The sequence below is a fragment of the Labrus mixtus genome, chromosome 18 (assembly GCF_963584025.1).
Source record: "Labrus mixtus chromosome 18, fLabMix1.1, whole genome shotgun sequence".
Classification (NCBI taxonomy): Eukaryota; Metazoa; Chordata; class Actinopteri; order Labriformes; family Labridae; genus Labrus; species Labrus mixtus.
The window spans coordinates 10188366-10201489 of NC_083629.1; the positions used below are offsets into that span (position 1 = coordinate 10188366).

The 13124-nt window shown below is 41.4% G+C and overlaps 1 protein-coding gene across 3 annotated transcripts in view; it reads left to right on the forward strand.

The window, feature by feature from the left end:
• The window catches only part of col12a1a (collagen, type XII, alpha 1a), a 54274-nt gene that overhangs the window by 11321 nt on the left and 29829 nt on the right, over positions 1 to 13124 (forward strand). For all 3 annotated transcript variants that reach the window (XM_061062581.1, XM_061062582.1, XM_061062583.1), the window contains exons 13-26: positions 3241 to 3510; positions 4964 to 5230; positions 5458 to 5650; positions 5741 to 5865; positions 7479 to 7628; positions 7752 to 7871; positions 7969 to 8133; positions 8228 to 8374; positions 8987 to 9126; positions 9867 to 9996; positions 10755 to 10900; positions 11444 to 11573; positions 11723 to 11859; positions 12970 to 13099. In XM_061062581.1, the coding sequence (XP_060918564.1) occupies positions 3241 to 3510; positions 4964 to 5230; positions 5458 to 5650; positions 5741 to 5865; positions 7479 to 7628; positions 7752 to 7871; positions 7969 to 8133; positions 8228 to 8374; positions 8987 to 9126; positions 9867 to 9996; positions 10755 to 10900; positions 11444 to 11573; positions 11723 to 11859; positions 12970 to 13099 (2250 nt within the window). The remainder of the gene's footprint in view (positions 1 to 3240; positions 3511 to 4963; positions 5231 to 5457; positions 5651 to 5740; positions 5866 to 7478; positions 7629 to 7751; positions 7872 to 7968; positions 8134 to 8227; positions 8375 to 8986; positions 9127 to 9866; positions 9997 to 10754; positions 10901 to 11443; positions 11574 to 11722; positions 11860 to 12969; positions 13100 to 13124) is intronic.

Below are 13124 nucleotides of genomic sequence, written 5' to 3' on the forward strand. Positions count from 1 at the left end.
CTAGGTTTAAAAGCAGAACTGTTCAGATCAAGACATTTGAATTGATTAGTTCACATGTGGGATAATGCATTTTATCATTCTGATGAAAGCATCTTTTTCCCGTTTTCTCTTTTCCTACACTGACCAAAAGGCTTGGTTATGGTCTTCGAATTTGTTTCCACATGTCAAATCTGTGCTGTCATCAAACACTCACCCCCGCAGGAAAGAGCTCCGTGACAAAGCACTTTGTTAAACCAGCTCCATTAAGCTGTCATGACGTCAGCATGCCTCAACACTGATCTCATTGTTTTGAGTGTCACTCACTTTGAGTGACCCTCTCTGTGAAGTCCACGTAGGCGAGAACTGGAAGAGAGTGGCTTGCACAAAGCCTTCCTTGTAGCTAACAGTTATTGGTAGCCTATATAGAAGCTTCTGAATAGGACAGAAATGCAACATCCTGAAATGACTCAGAAGGAGGAAATAAAGGTGTCATAGCGAATGCTTAGATGGACATCACACATGTGGAAATTATAAACTAATACAGGGAAATTATTTTCTTCAAAATAGAATGTTTTCTCCCAACATGTGGAAGATGTTACCTTACGGGACCTTGAAAGCTGTCTGAGCTGTCTGTCTAGTCACAGGGAGAACTGTCTGTTCATCTTCCTCTCGGGTGGGGCAAGGACAGACAGAGGCAGAGAGAGAGAGAGAGAGAGAGAGAGAGAGAGAGAGAGAGAGAGAACTCAAAGATGAGTAGTTTACAGGGTACTTTAAAGATGATGTGAACTACAATGCTTCAGGGTGGCCTGGTTGATAAAAAAAACTCCACCCATAACTGAGAGGTCAATATATTCAACCCCTGAAGTAGCCATTGTCCTAAATTCTCAAATAATTAACTACTTGCATGACCCAGCAAATGTTTCCTAATGTGCCCGCAGGACACCAGTTGAAATTGTAGTACCTTGGTACCTTGATTTACTGTAAACTAGATCCCTTTGTAAGACTTTAGTCTTACCTAGGCTTCTTCAGTTGCACTCCCACGCTGTTTTTCCCTTCCTCTCTGAAGGTCCTTTGAGGTAAAAGGACAGAGACAGGCAACCTTGGCGCAAAGACACTGACAGCTTCATCTGTGTGGCTCATATGTATGCCTTAGTGAACCAAAAGCAATAAAGTGAGGAAGTTTAAAGTCTGGTGCCAGTGCTGAAATGGCACTTTGTAGTAACGGTTTAATTCCTGCAGTCATTTTGGAGGAGTTAACAGAGAAAGCACGACTTTGTAAATCACAGATTAGTTTAGTCTTTCAACTTAGTTTTGCAGCTTTTTTAAACTGGCATCCAAATAACTACCACCCAATTCCTATGCTTTGAATCAAGATTGACAGTGGCCTAATGGAGTGGGAATCCTACAGCTGTAGAAAAATCATTACGGTTATTTTCTCTGCACAAGCTTGTAGTGTTTTTATGAGCATTTCTACCCCCTTCAGGCATTTTTTTCTAATAGGTGTAGCCTTTTGTATTTTCAAACTTAGACATCTTTGGCTGCATATGTGAAGGTTATGCCAGCACATGCCCTGGAGCAAATCTCCCAGATGATCTTCAGTTATGTCACATGTGGCTTTCTGGAGAAAAGGGTGAGGCTGTGAACTTGTGATCTGGTCTTTTTCGATTTTAGAGTACACTTCTGCTTGAAGGGTGGGGAGAAGTTTTTGAGTTGAAGAGTAAATCCTGAATGTTTTCATGAGCAACAAATGATGAAGGTTAACTTTTATACATCTCTTTGTTGATAATGATAACTGTTGCAGCCATGTAGCAAGATATTAACCATTTTGAGTTTATGTAACACAAAAACAGAAGTTTTCGCTCGGCCTGCAGACCATGTGTTTCATGCATATGTGCATTGCTTCTTTGAGTCGCCTCTTCTCTTTAGTCTGTCTGCAAGTACTGATGAAAAGCGAGCCACTGTCTGCAGAAGTCATTATCTTGTGATCCTTTCGTCCTTGGTTCACACACAGCCGGAAAAGTCAGTCAAGGTTATCCTCTGCTCTTGGCAAAGATAGCCTCTTTGATGGAATGATTTGGGTTTTTATAAGCGGCCCACACTGCTTTAATGATCCTCCAAAATCTGGAACTCTTCATTAGTCAGTGCTTGTGGTCATTACTCTTCACATCATGCCTCTGCTCTCAAGGTGTTGTTTCTCTATGCTTGGTGGCTGCTGCTGTTATTCCTGTTCAGATCAGTTAAAGAGATGAATGCTTAGATGAACTCATCAGTCAGTATACATAGATGCAGTGACTGGAGGTTTGTCTCTGGTTGATTTACATTTTCAGAATTATCATGATTTGGACTTTTGGTATATTTGTCATACATCTGCGGAAGTTTAAAGAAGAAAGTTTGAAATAGACCACCCGGCTGCACTTTTCCCCCTGTAATTATTTTGCCATTAGGTGCTGGCATGCAGGGGCTTAGGGGCTTGAATAAGGATCAGGATCGTGGAGGTTGTGTGGGAGGCTCTATGAGGCAGCTTGTCCTGGTGCGTTGCATCCTCTTAATGGCAGCCAGACCGGAGTGATGAGAGTCCATCACTCCATAGGCACGCCTTTCAGCCAAGCATGTGCTGGCTGCCGGTCCTGAAACACCACCACAAATTCCCTCCACTGTATTTCTTTCCCTTTCTCCTTTCAGCTGGTCTCTTGGGAAAAGTGTAGGACGGAGGGAGAAGGGAGAGGGAGAGGGGGAGCGCAACATCTGCAATTGTAGAAAACGCAGTTTTGTGGATCAGGTTTCGTCGGTTTCTATGGAAAATTAGAGTGCTGCCGAGAGAGAGGGACTGAGGATATGTGATTTATGATTAGTTTTGCAGAAAATTTTCCAACAGTCTTATTATGCAGGGAGAAAATGCGGTTGGTAGAAAAGTTTATGAAGAGTTAAAACAGAGACATATAAGTGAATGTTGGAGATGTAAATCTTTGGTTTCTTTGTGTTATCCTTTTTTGCCTTGCTCACTTACCTAAACCTCCATTTAGATACGTTAGCCTCAACACAATCTGGGCAAAACATGTTGGTACCTCATTACTAACACATCTTAGTCCAATTATTATGCATCAGAGCAAATCTAAACAAAGACAATCTGGGAAAATGATTTATGTAAACAACAGTGAACCTGCAGTGCTACTTATTTTCTGTATCCATTTCCATTGTTTACACACTAATGTTATACTTTAACATTTGTTTAAACCTTTGTTCATTTGTATTAATCCACAGAGCTTGGTTCACCTAGAGACTTGGTGACAAGTGATGTCACAGAGAGCAGCTTCTCCGCGACGTGGTCTGCGGCGCCAGGTAACGTTCGTCAGTACCGGATCAAGTGGAAGTCTCTGTATTCTAACGAAGAGGGGGAGAAGACAATCCCTGGAGACACCACGGCAACAGTTTTGGACGGTCTCACCCCAGAGACACTTTATCAGGTCTCTGTGTTTGCTGTCTACGGCCATGGAGAGGGTCAGCCACTGGTTGGAGAGGAAACCACAGATGGTAAGATACTTAAGCTGCTTTTAACACTTCTTCCAAACACACTCTCGCAAATCCTGTACGTTTGGCTCAAAAGCCATACATTTGATTCTAATTTTCTATGACCACTAAGGGACACTGCACGTTTTAGTTTGTGTTGCTCTTAAGAAAATCCCTTGTAATGCCAAGAATGTGGGTCAAGACGTTCCTGTTATAAACACGTCTGAGGCCCTAAAGTTTAATTTGCCTGTTAAGTTGGAGAAAAATTTAGGAGATCATCACTTATAAATATGGTCCAGTGACGCAGGCTGGAGAAGGATCCAGGAACACATTTTAGCTGTAAGAACCATTTTTGGTTATGTAGAAATTGGAGATCTGTCAGCGTCGCTTACTTTTCCGTTTGTTCTGTTGAGCTACGAGATAGCGTCACCGCCGTTGGCATCCGCCTGAGCCATCGAGAATATAGAGTCTTAGCGTGCACATCTGTAAGAATGTGCGTGTTATGTGCATGTACAAAGGTGATGTAATGTCCAGCACACCTGCACTGGGTTTTCATGGGAGATGCAGGACAGATAGAAGCTGGCCTCCCCTTTGTTGGACTACACTAATGCTCAGATGAGAAAAGCACATTGAGTGGAAACTTGTACCAGTTGGGAGGGAATTTGTCCACCAGTTAGCGAAATGGAATGTGCCCATGGAAATATATTCCCAACCATCATTAGTGTTTATTGATTCTGGCAAGCCAGAGAGGCAGCATACATGCACTTCAAGCACAACCATGAGGCAGCTTTGTAGTCTTAAACGTTCACTTTTGTCATTCACTTTGCTCCTACTATCGCTTGTTCCCTTTGCATGCACTCTTCAGTCTTCAGGTCTCTTTGGGCTGAGCCACACAAGGCAAACTTGGATGCACTGATTTTTTTCCGTTCATAAAAGCTCTCCCTCTGAAGAAGAGCATTTCTGAATATTTTCCTCTGCTCGTTTTGAAGCATCTGAAAATTCTCACTTGCCCTTCCTGTTCTGAAAAAAAAAAAAAAAAAAAACATGCTATTGAGGCTTAATGGAAAAACAAGAACTGTGGCTTTGCTCAAACTCAAAAGACTTCAGACTTTCAAACCTGGCGCCCAAACCCTCCAGGTAAACATGATCAATCATTTGAAATCCGGGCCTGCTTCATGTATACCTGCTGCAAATGTGAAATATTTAGGTAGGTTTGTGTCCACACGCATGTGGAAACTAAGCAGATATCCGATGAGAGACTTTGAGGTAGCCAAGCGTGCAATTGTTTAGTTGACTTACCAGCAGGAAAACTATGCTGCTTATATTTCCTAAGGTATATTGGAAACCAAGGCGTCTAAGCACACATTACTGCAAATTCCAGCCTGAACATGGTCCAAAGCCTACATTTCCCTCAGACATTCAGTCATCAGCTCTCCTCTTTTAATCATTGTTTTTTTTTCTCTTACCTTTCTTGCAGTATCGGCAGCGGGAAGAATAATTGTTGTCTCTGAAGAGACCGAGAAGAGCATGAAGGTGACGTGGCAACCAGCACCTGGAAATGTAGTCAACTACCGTGTTACCTACAAACCAAAGGCAGGAGGGCGGCAGCTGGCCACCAAGGTAGCTGGTGGCACAACCTCCACCGTACTCAGACGCCTCACCCCCCTCACCACTTATGACATCACCGTTTTGCCAGTCTACCGCACTGGAGAAGGCAAAGCAAGGCAAGGAGAAGGAACAACACGTACGTTGGTCTATCGTGCATCACACCACAAATGTTGCTCTTTCTGTTGCCAAGTTTAGAAAAGGTTTATTTGTCCATTACAGACTAAACCACATCCCAATCATAATCATCCCACTCCAAATAACTAAAGCCATATTACAGCTAACTAGTGTTATTGTTTATTGTAATTTTATATAACATGTTTTGTTAATCCAATCACAATCAGTGCTTTTCTTTCATCTCCCCAGTGACCCCTTACAAAGGTCCCAGGAACCTTCAGACTTCAGAGCCTGCAAGGACCAGTTTCCGTGTGACCTGGGACCATGCCCCTGGTGATGTTAAGGGATACAAAGTCACTTTCCACCCAGTTGGGCAGGACAGGGATGCGGGAGAACTTCTGGTTGGTCCCTATGACAACACTGTTGTGCTCGAGGAGCTGAGGTGTGTCTTCATCCGACTGATACTTCCATATCCAGTATGTCCTACCAAAAAAATTATAATCTGAAAATGGTTTGTTTTTTGGGTCCACAGAGCTGCTACCAAATACAGCGTGAGTGTGTTTGGTATGTTTGAAGGAGGAGAGAGTATGCCATTGGCTGGAGAGGAGAAAACCACTCTCTCTGATGCACCTGATCCTCCACCTTATGTGCCGACAGGTAATGTTATCCAATATTCTACTAAAAATACTCTACATTTATAATAAAAGAGTACAAAATAATCAAAGGTAAAACAGAGAAAACATGTATGCTAAAATTAACTCAAAGATCAACAAATGAAATGGTTTTAGTCATAACTTTGTCTGGCTATAATCAATGTTAAGGCAACGTCTCCAGTCTTGTTATGACTCTGGAAAGCAGCAGTCAAACATTGAGACGGTGTCACATTGTAAATTTGTTCCAAGGAATATACAATGTAAACTCATGCCTCATAAAAAAAAGCTGCAGAAGTTTATCTAAATGCCTTTCCTCAAAGCTAATTGTCTCACAAAATAACAGATGTAATTGCTATTTCAGCTGTCTGCCCTTTTCTCGCTTTCTTCATTGTGTCACTTCGGGCTTCCGCGTTTTTATTTCCACTCAAAGTACAGCCAGTGTAGATTCAAGCCATACACGTATAATGTGTTTGCAGTTCTACAATGTTTTTACTACTCTGTGAGTCAGAGCGCGGCAGGCAGAGAGGTGTGAGAAAAGGAAAAAACGTTGTGTTTGCTGGAAGGAACTGTAAAGGTCAGCTTGACCACTCAGCTGCAGGTCTGGTCCTAATAAGGAGGCAGATTCAGCAGCTTCAGAAGATAAAAGAGAAGAGGTGAGAGAGTCTTACTCTCCCTTACTGGCTACAGTCCAGTTTTCAACAAGCCTCTGAAAGGACAGAGTTATTTTTGTGGCACACAGAAAAAAAGTATCTTTTATTTCTTGTCCTAGTTTACTAAGAATGATCTTAAATTACAGGAGAGCATACATTTATTACATTTTTTCCCAAATACATTTTTTGAGTTTCAGATGTTATGCGTTCTTATTTTGTGGATTTTTACCTCTGGGTACCTCTGCAGACTTTCTTTATAATCCCCCCCGTCTGGGAGCAGGAGTGAAAAGGTTACCAGCTGGCTGTCTTTCAAGGGGGGCGGGGTCAAAGATTTTTTTCCGAATGCAAACAACCTGTAAATCAAATATGCTAACCTGTTTTCAGTTGCAGACGGTAGCAGTTAGTGTAACAGCTGCCTTTCTCCAGTGCACATCTGCAGCCCTCTTTCAGGTGCTGAGGATCACACAGGATTTGAAAATTACCTTGCATCTCTGGAGAGCACAGTTATCTCCCCAACTGAGGCCTTTGATATGTCACAGGCCATTAAGGGCGTGCTCTCCTGATTTGCCCCTGAGACTCATGGATCCAAAACGGAACAACTGACAGAAATACTGCCTCGACATGCCAGACGGAGGAGGATGATCATTACAACAGCTGGGAAAAACAACTCTAATAAAAAAATTAATGTTTTACTATATGCTTTGTAGTATGTTCTTTTTTTTTTATAACTGTGGATGATGTTTGATTCTAACCCTATAATGAAATTTTATGTCATATAATTCTTGTCCTTTTCTTTCATTTTCCTCTCCTACATGTACTTCTTTGAGTACCTCTTTCATCATTACAATCCACCACACACAACAGTTTTTGTACATGAGAGTTGGACCTTTTCATTTTTTAAACATGTATATTTCATTTCAAATGGTCTACTTCATCGAATTAAGATTCTGAAATGTTGCCCTCACAGATGTACAGTGTAAGACCACTGCACAGGCTGACATTGTGCTGCTGGTGGACGGGTCCTGGAGTATTGGACGTCTCAACTTCAAGACCATTCGCTCCTTCATTGCCCGTATGGTGGGAGTCTTTGACATTGGGCCCAACAGGGTCCAAATTGGTAAGTCTAACAGAAATATGTCAAAGTAGAGTCAACTCATAATTTGTTATTTGTAAACAAGTAAAACAGTTAAAAGGAAAGAAACTGCATTGGTATAACAAAGGTTTTTATTTTTGTCTATAGGTCTTGCTCAGTACAGTGGAGACCCAAAAACTGAATGGCACTTAGATGCTCATGCAACTCGGGATTCTCTCCTGGAAGCTGTTGGTAACCTGCCATACAAAGGAGGAAACACCCTGACTGGTACTTTACTCAATCTGTTACATTTTTTGCTTGTAGACACATTTTCTTAAAGCACAGTAGTAGCATTTCTTTTGTGTTTATAATGTCATATTTGCAGGTCTGGCTTTGAACTACCTCCTCCAGAACAATTTCAAAGAGAATGTGGGGATGCGACCCAGCGCTAGAAAGATTGGTGTGTTGATCACTGATGGCAAATCCCAGGACGATGTCAACATCAACTCTCAGGCGTTGCGTGATCAGGGCATTGAGCTCTATGCAATCGGTGAGCTAACATCAACTAATTTGTGATTTTTAATACATATGAATACATATTTTTAATACATATGAAATTCTAAATGAATAATGTCCTCTTGTAGGTGTGAAGAACGCTGATGAGAACGAGTTGAGGTCCATTGCTAGTGATCCGGATACTATCCACATGTACAACGTGGCTGACTTCTCCTTCCTGTTGGACATCGTTGACGGCCTTACTGAAAACCTCTGTAACAGTGTCAAGGGCCCAGGTACTTAAGAATGTTTGTTAAAGACAAATAATGAGGAGTGTAATCATACTGAATATGGATTCTGTGGAACACATTCATGCAGATCTTTTATTTTCATCTTCAACCTTATATTCTTCCAACGTCCGTGGAGAGGGAAATCATCTTTTCCTAAATCAAATTAAAGAGCTGCTATCGGATATTGTAGGGGAACTCCTCAGAGAGAAGAGGAAGTGGCTTTAGAGTTTTAATAAGTACTGCGACGTGTTTTTTAGTTTGTACAGACATGTTAGTAAACGACCTTTGTTGCCTTGTCCTGTTTTTTTTACCAGCTTCAATGAATATCAAGTAACCAAAGAATCATGATGTTTGTTTCTGATATTTGAATTTATTTATTTAATAGGGACTATGCAATTTAACATAATTTCAATACAAAGCATAAAACTGATGTGCTGCATAAAGAGTATATAGCTATTGCTAATTTCCAACTCGTGTCCCCATATAATTCATACTAATACGTGATGACCAGCTTTAGCATTAAAGGCAGAAAGTAATGGCAAACCTTTTTTTAATGACAGTGTTAAATGTGCAATGTGAGGCCCATACTTGAGGTCTGTCTTTTTAACTTCTGAACAGGAGGTGCACCCGATGCTCCCACCAACCTGATTACATCAGAGGTGACTCACCAGTCCTTCAGAGCCACCTGGATCGCCCCTGAAGGCCCAGTGGAAAAGTACCGTGTGGAGTACATGACTGAATCAGGAACCCCACTACAGGTATTACCTACCCTCATCCAATAATGCACCACTTATTGTGTTTCCTGCTACTTGTTCAGTCTTTGATGAAGTTGTAGAAAACACAGGGCATCTCCCTGTGTGGATGTTGAAGTTTTGCTTGGCTATAATATGACCTGACTTTCTGTTTTTGCAAGTAATGGGGAAACTCCACTCAAGCTTCTATTTCCAGCCTCCTGTTTGTTTTGGCCTCTTGGTTGTTTAGGTGTCTAATTACATTACAATCTCACACAGGGGGAGGAAACAAAAACACACTGCTCTCAGTTTAGAGGATTAGAAAGCAAATAATGACTCTATGATAGCTCTGTTGGCAAGCAGAGTTTTGGCTCCACAATGTGTGGATTAGATGCATTTCTGGTGTCTGAATGTAATTACATAAAAAAAGATGTTTGTTTTTGTCGCGCTCCCATGGATTTGTTTAATAGTGAACATAGGGGAGGCCTTTTATTATTGTTTATTGATCCAGAATTGAAACACATGCTGAGTTTGTCAGAGGGATTTTTGCTTTTAATTGGAAAACTTTAAACTTTAATTGGAAAATACTGAAGTCAGATTTGTCGACAGAAAGAGCTTTTGGTTGTTATGCTTCTAAATTGGTTGCTTTTTGTTGGCAGGAAGTAAATACAAAGCATTCAATTTCATCCAATAAAAGCTTTGTGCCAAAACCTACTCACAGATAACTCTTTTCTTGTCAATATTCTAACTTTCCCCCTCTGCATTAGATGTTTGTCGATGGGACCGAGACCACAGTTGTTCTCCAGGGCCTCAACCCTCTGACAAAGTACCTGGTCAACGTCTACTCAGTGGTGGGAGAGGAGAGCAGCGAGCCTCTGGATGGAACTGAGACCACATGTATGTCTTCCCTTTATGGCATTACCTCTTAGCTGCAGGCCCATATCGTTCAAAATGAAATAAATTAGTAAACTTTTAAAAATCCAAATATGGTAAAAGTTTAAATTGGAAGAGTAAACCTTAGAAAATACCCGAGCTACGCTATTTGGCTTTGATCACTGACTGCGAAAGTAACTGAAACTGTAAATAGGTTAAATCAAAGAGAGTTTTACAATGAGGACACGCAGATAAATGAGGTTGTCAAAGAGAAAAAAAGTTTAGATCTAAGCAGGCTCTAGAACAATCATTAACCTCTAGCCTTTACTTTGATGAAAAGCAGCCTCTCCATCACAGAGCCTCTCAGTAGCAGGATGCCAATTTTCCCACTGACTGGGCTTCCTTTGTGGTCTCAATTTACCAAATTATCAAAGGCAATCTAAGTATACCCTGTGGCTACAGAGAGATAGTATTAACAAGTCTTAATATGATACAAAATTCAAAGGCAACTTACATGCCAACACTTGGCTTCATTGTAAATTTGATTTCTTTCTTTATATCTTTTGAGATGTTGTTAATTTACAATGAATTGATGAGCTCCAGAGCAGCAAATATTTACCAGTGTTTTTATGTATCAATAAAAGTTTTTAAAAAACAGCACCTGTTTCGTTTGTTCCACATGAAAGGCAAACAAAGAGAGCATCTTTTTATCATTCAAAGAAACATTGAAATGTTGTGTAATTGGTAGCTTGCCTTTAACAGCACTGTGTGTTGCTATCTAGTGCCCCTGACTGCTGTGAGGAACATGGACATTTATGATGAACAGACCACTACCATGCGTGTGAGATGGGAGAAGGTGCAAGGTGCGACAGGCTACATGCTGCTCTACAGCGCCATCAATGCCACTCAGCCCACCCTCGAGCAGGAGGTAAGAGTACATTCTCTGGAAACAAACAGGGCGACTGTGTTAACAGTCCCGTGTCAATCACTGGAGGTTTTCGTCAGATTTGAACAAGGAACAACTGACCACATGTTCATGTGTTTATGGGTGGACACAGTCAATGATTACATGCATTTATATGCAAAAATAAACATTGCCCAACACCACAAGTGGCCAAACACTTCAGCACACTGTCAACAGTTTTTGACAAAATTCAGATCTCACACTTGAAATGACAGTTTACAAAGCCGCCAGTGTGTGCCCAACCATTCAGCACACAAGGCAAAAGGGAAAACACAGAGAATCATTGTTAGTCACAAACGGGGGGGTGAACCATAACTTCAGTCTACCAAGGGAACATCATCATTTGTTTATGAAGTGTCAAACCCAGTGGGTCAAAAACCGGAATCAGCAGATGTGCTGCAACCAAAATATTTCTCCCACTGTTCTTAACCAAATGTCACTAAGGAGTCCCTGTCATCTCCTTCTTCTCTGACCTCCTGTTGTTTATTTGGTCTGGTCCCCTTTCAGGTCAGAGTTGGCGGGGATACAGCTGATGTCCAGCTGGTGAAGTTACTCCCTAACACAGCCTACTCACTCTCTCTTTTCGCCCTGTATGGAGAGTCAGCGAGTGAACCTCTGACCAAGCAGGGAGTCACACGTATGTAGTGGATTGATCACAATTAGATTTCAATAAACTCATATTTCATAAAGCAGATAAATTGCTCTTTGTTGTTAACAATGAGTGAGTTCATTAATTCTTAGCAATAACCCAGTTCTGAAACTGACACTTACCTCTCCCTGTTTTAGTGCCCTTGCCTCCTGCAGGCGAGCTGACAGTCCGTGACATCACCCACAGCACCATGAAGCTCATTTGGGATGCTGCTCCTGGTCCCGTTCGCAAGTACCTCGTCACCTACAAGCCTGAGGATGGAGACCCTAAAGAAGTGAGTTTGGTTCAAAACAAAACGTCATCAGCCTTTGTTTTTAATAAGTACCAAACACTGATGTTTTGCCTTCAAAACTTTCAGTGGCTGCAGTCTGTTTGAGCCATTAGATTTGATGGTGATAAATTGATATCAATATTTTTGACGGATCACTCAATATATTGGCTGAGACCTCATAATGGAAACTACAGCAGGCTGGCTGGACATTGGGGAAAGTTTTGGAGTCCTATGAAAAGGTTATGAAACTCATAGAACACAGCTTTGCAGGGATTAATGTGAGGTTTTGTTACCGGGGGTTGGACGAATACTTAATGGTTGCATGTCCCCTTTTGGGAGTTCTTGGGCTACAGCAGCGAACTTTGTGGTTCACTTTTGCTACTTCCTTTGCCATAAATCAGGTTGAGGGGATCCTTAAAGCTCTTTTGATGGAAACACACATGTGAAAGTCACTTACGGTGCCAAGTTGTGAATGTCAGAAATGTAGTGTGTGGGAAGAGGGAGCTTACTGCCCTGAAAGAAGCAGAATGTCATGTTCAACCTTATGATAGAGCCCAATAGGCAGCAGGGTGGAAATATATTTCCATACTCATTTCAGGTGAAGAGTTTTTGAATGGTTTTATGATCAAGCAAGACTAATACGGTGTCTTTTGGAGACTTGGTGGAAGAGCTGACGGACATATGGAACTGTTCAAGCTAATGAGTTTTGAGAACAAATCCCTTAATTGCAATTTCATGAAATTGACCCAATAAAACTTTATGGGATCAAGAGCAGTAAAACCAGTGGGATGGTTCATTGAATTAATCCAGGTGTTTTGTCAAAATCTTGCTGTTTTTTTGTTGTTTGTTGTGATTCTTGTTTGTTCCCATATTCCTCTGGAAACAAGCCGTTTTTATACCTTCAAGTCAAGTTTCCTACTAGCCTTATTAGCAGCAAATTCCTGCTTTCACCAGTGTTCCAGGAAACCCGTGCTGTGAACAGAATGAGCATTTCTTGAGTCTTGGGAAAATACGGCTGAGGAGAAAAACATGTGAAGTTCTTTGCAGAGCTTTATATGTTTGTAATGCAGATTTTATGTAATGATCTTTAATAGGAGTGTTTTTTTTCTACAGCTGGAAGTGGAAGGAAGTGTGACCACCAGAGTACTGGACAACCTGATCTCACAAACTGAGTATGCCCTGGCTGTGACTCCCATCTATGATGAGGGACCCGGTCAGACCATGTTGGGAGAGGGAATCACCGGTAAGAATTACAGAAGTTGTTAGTA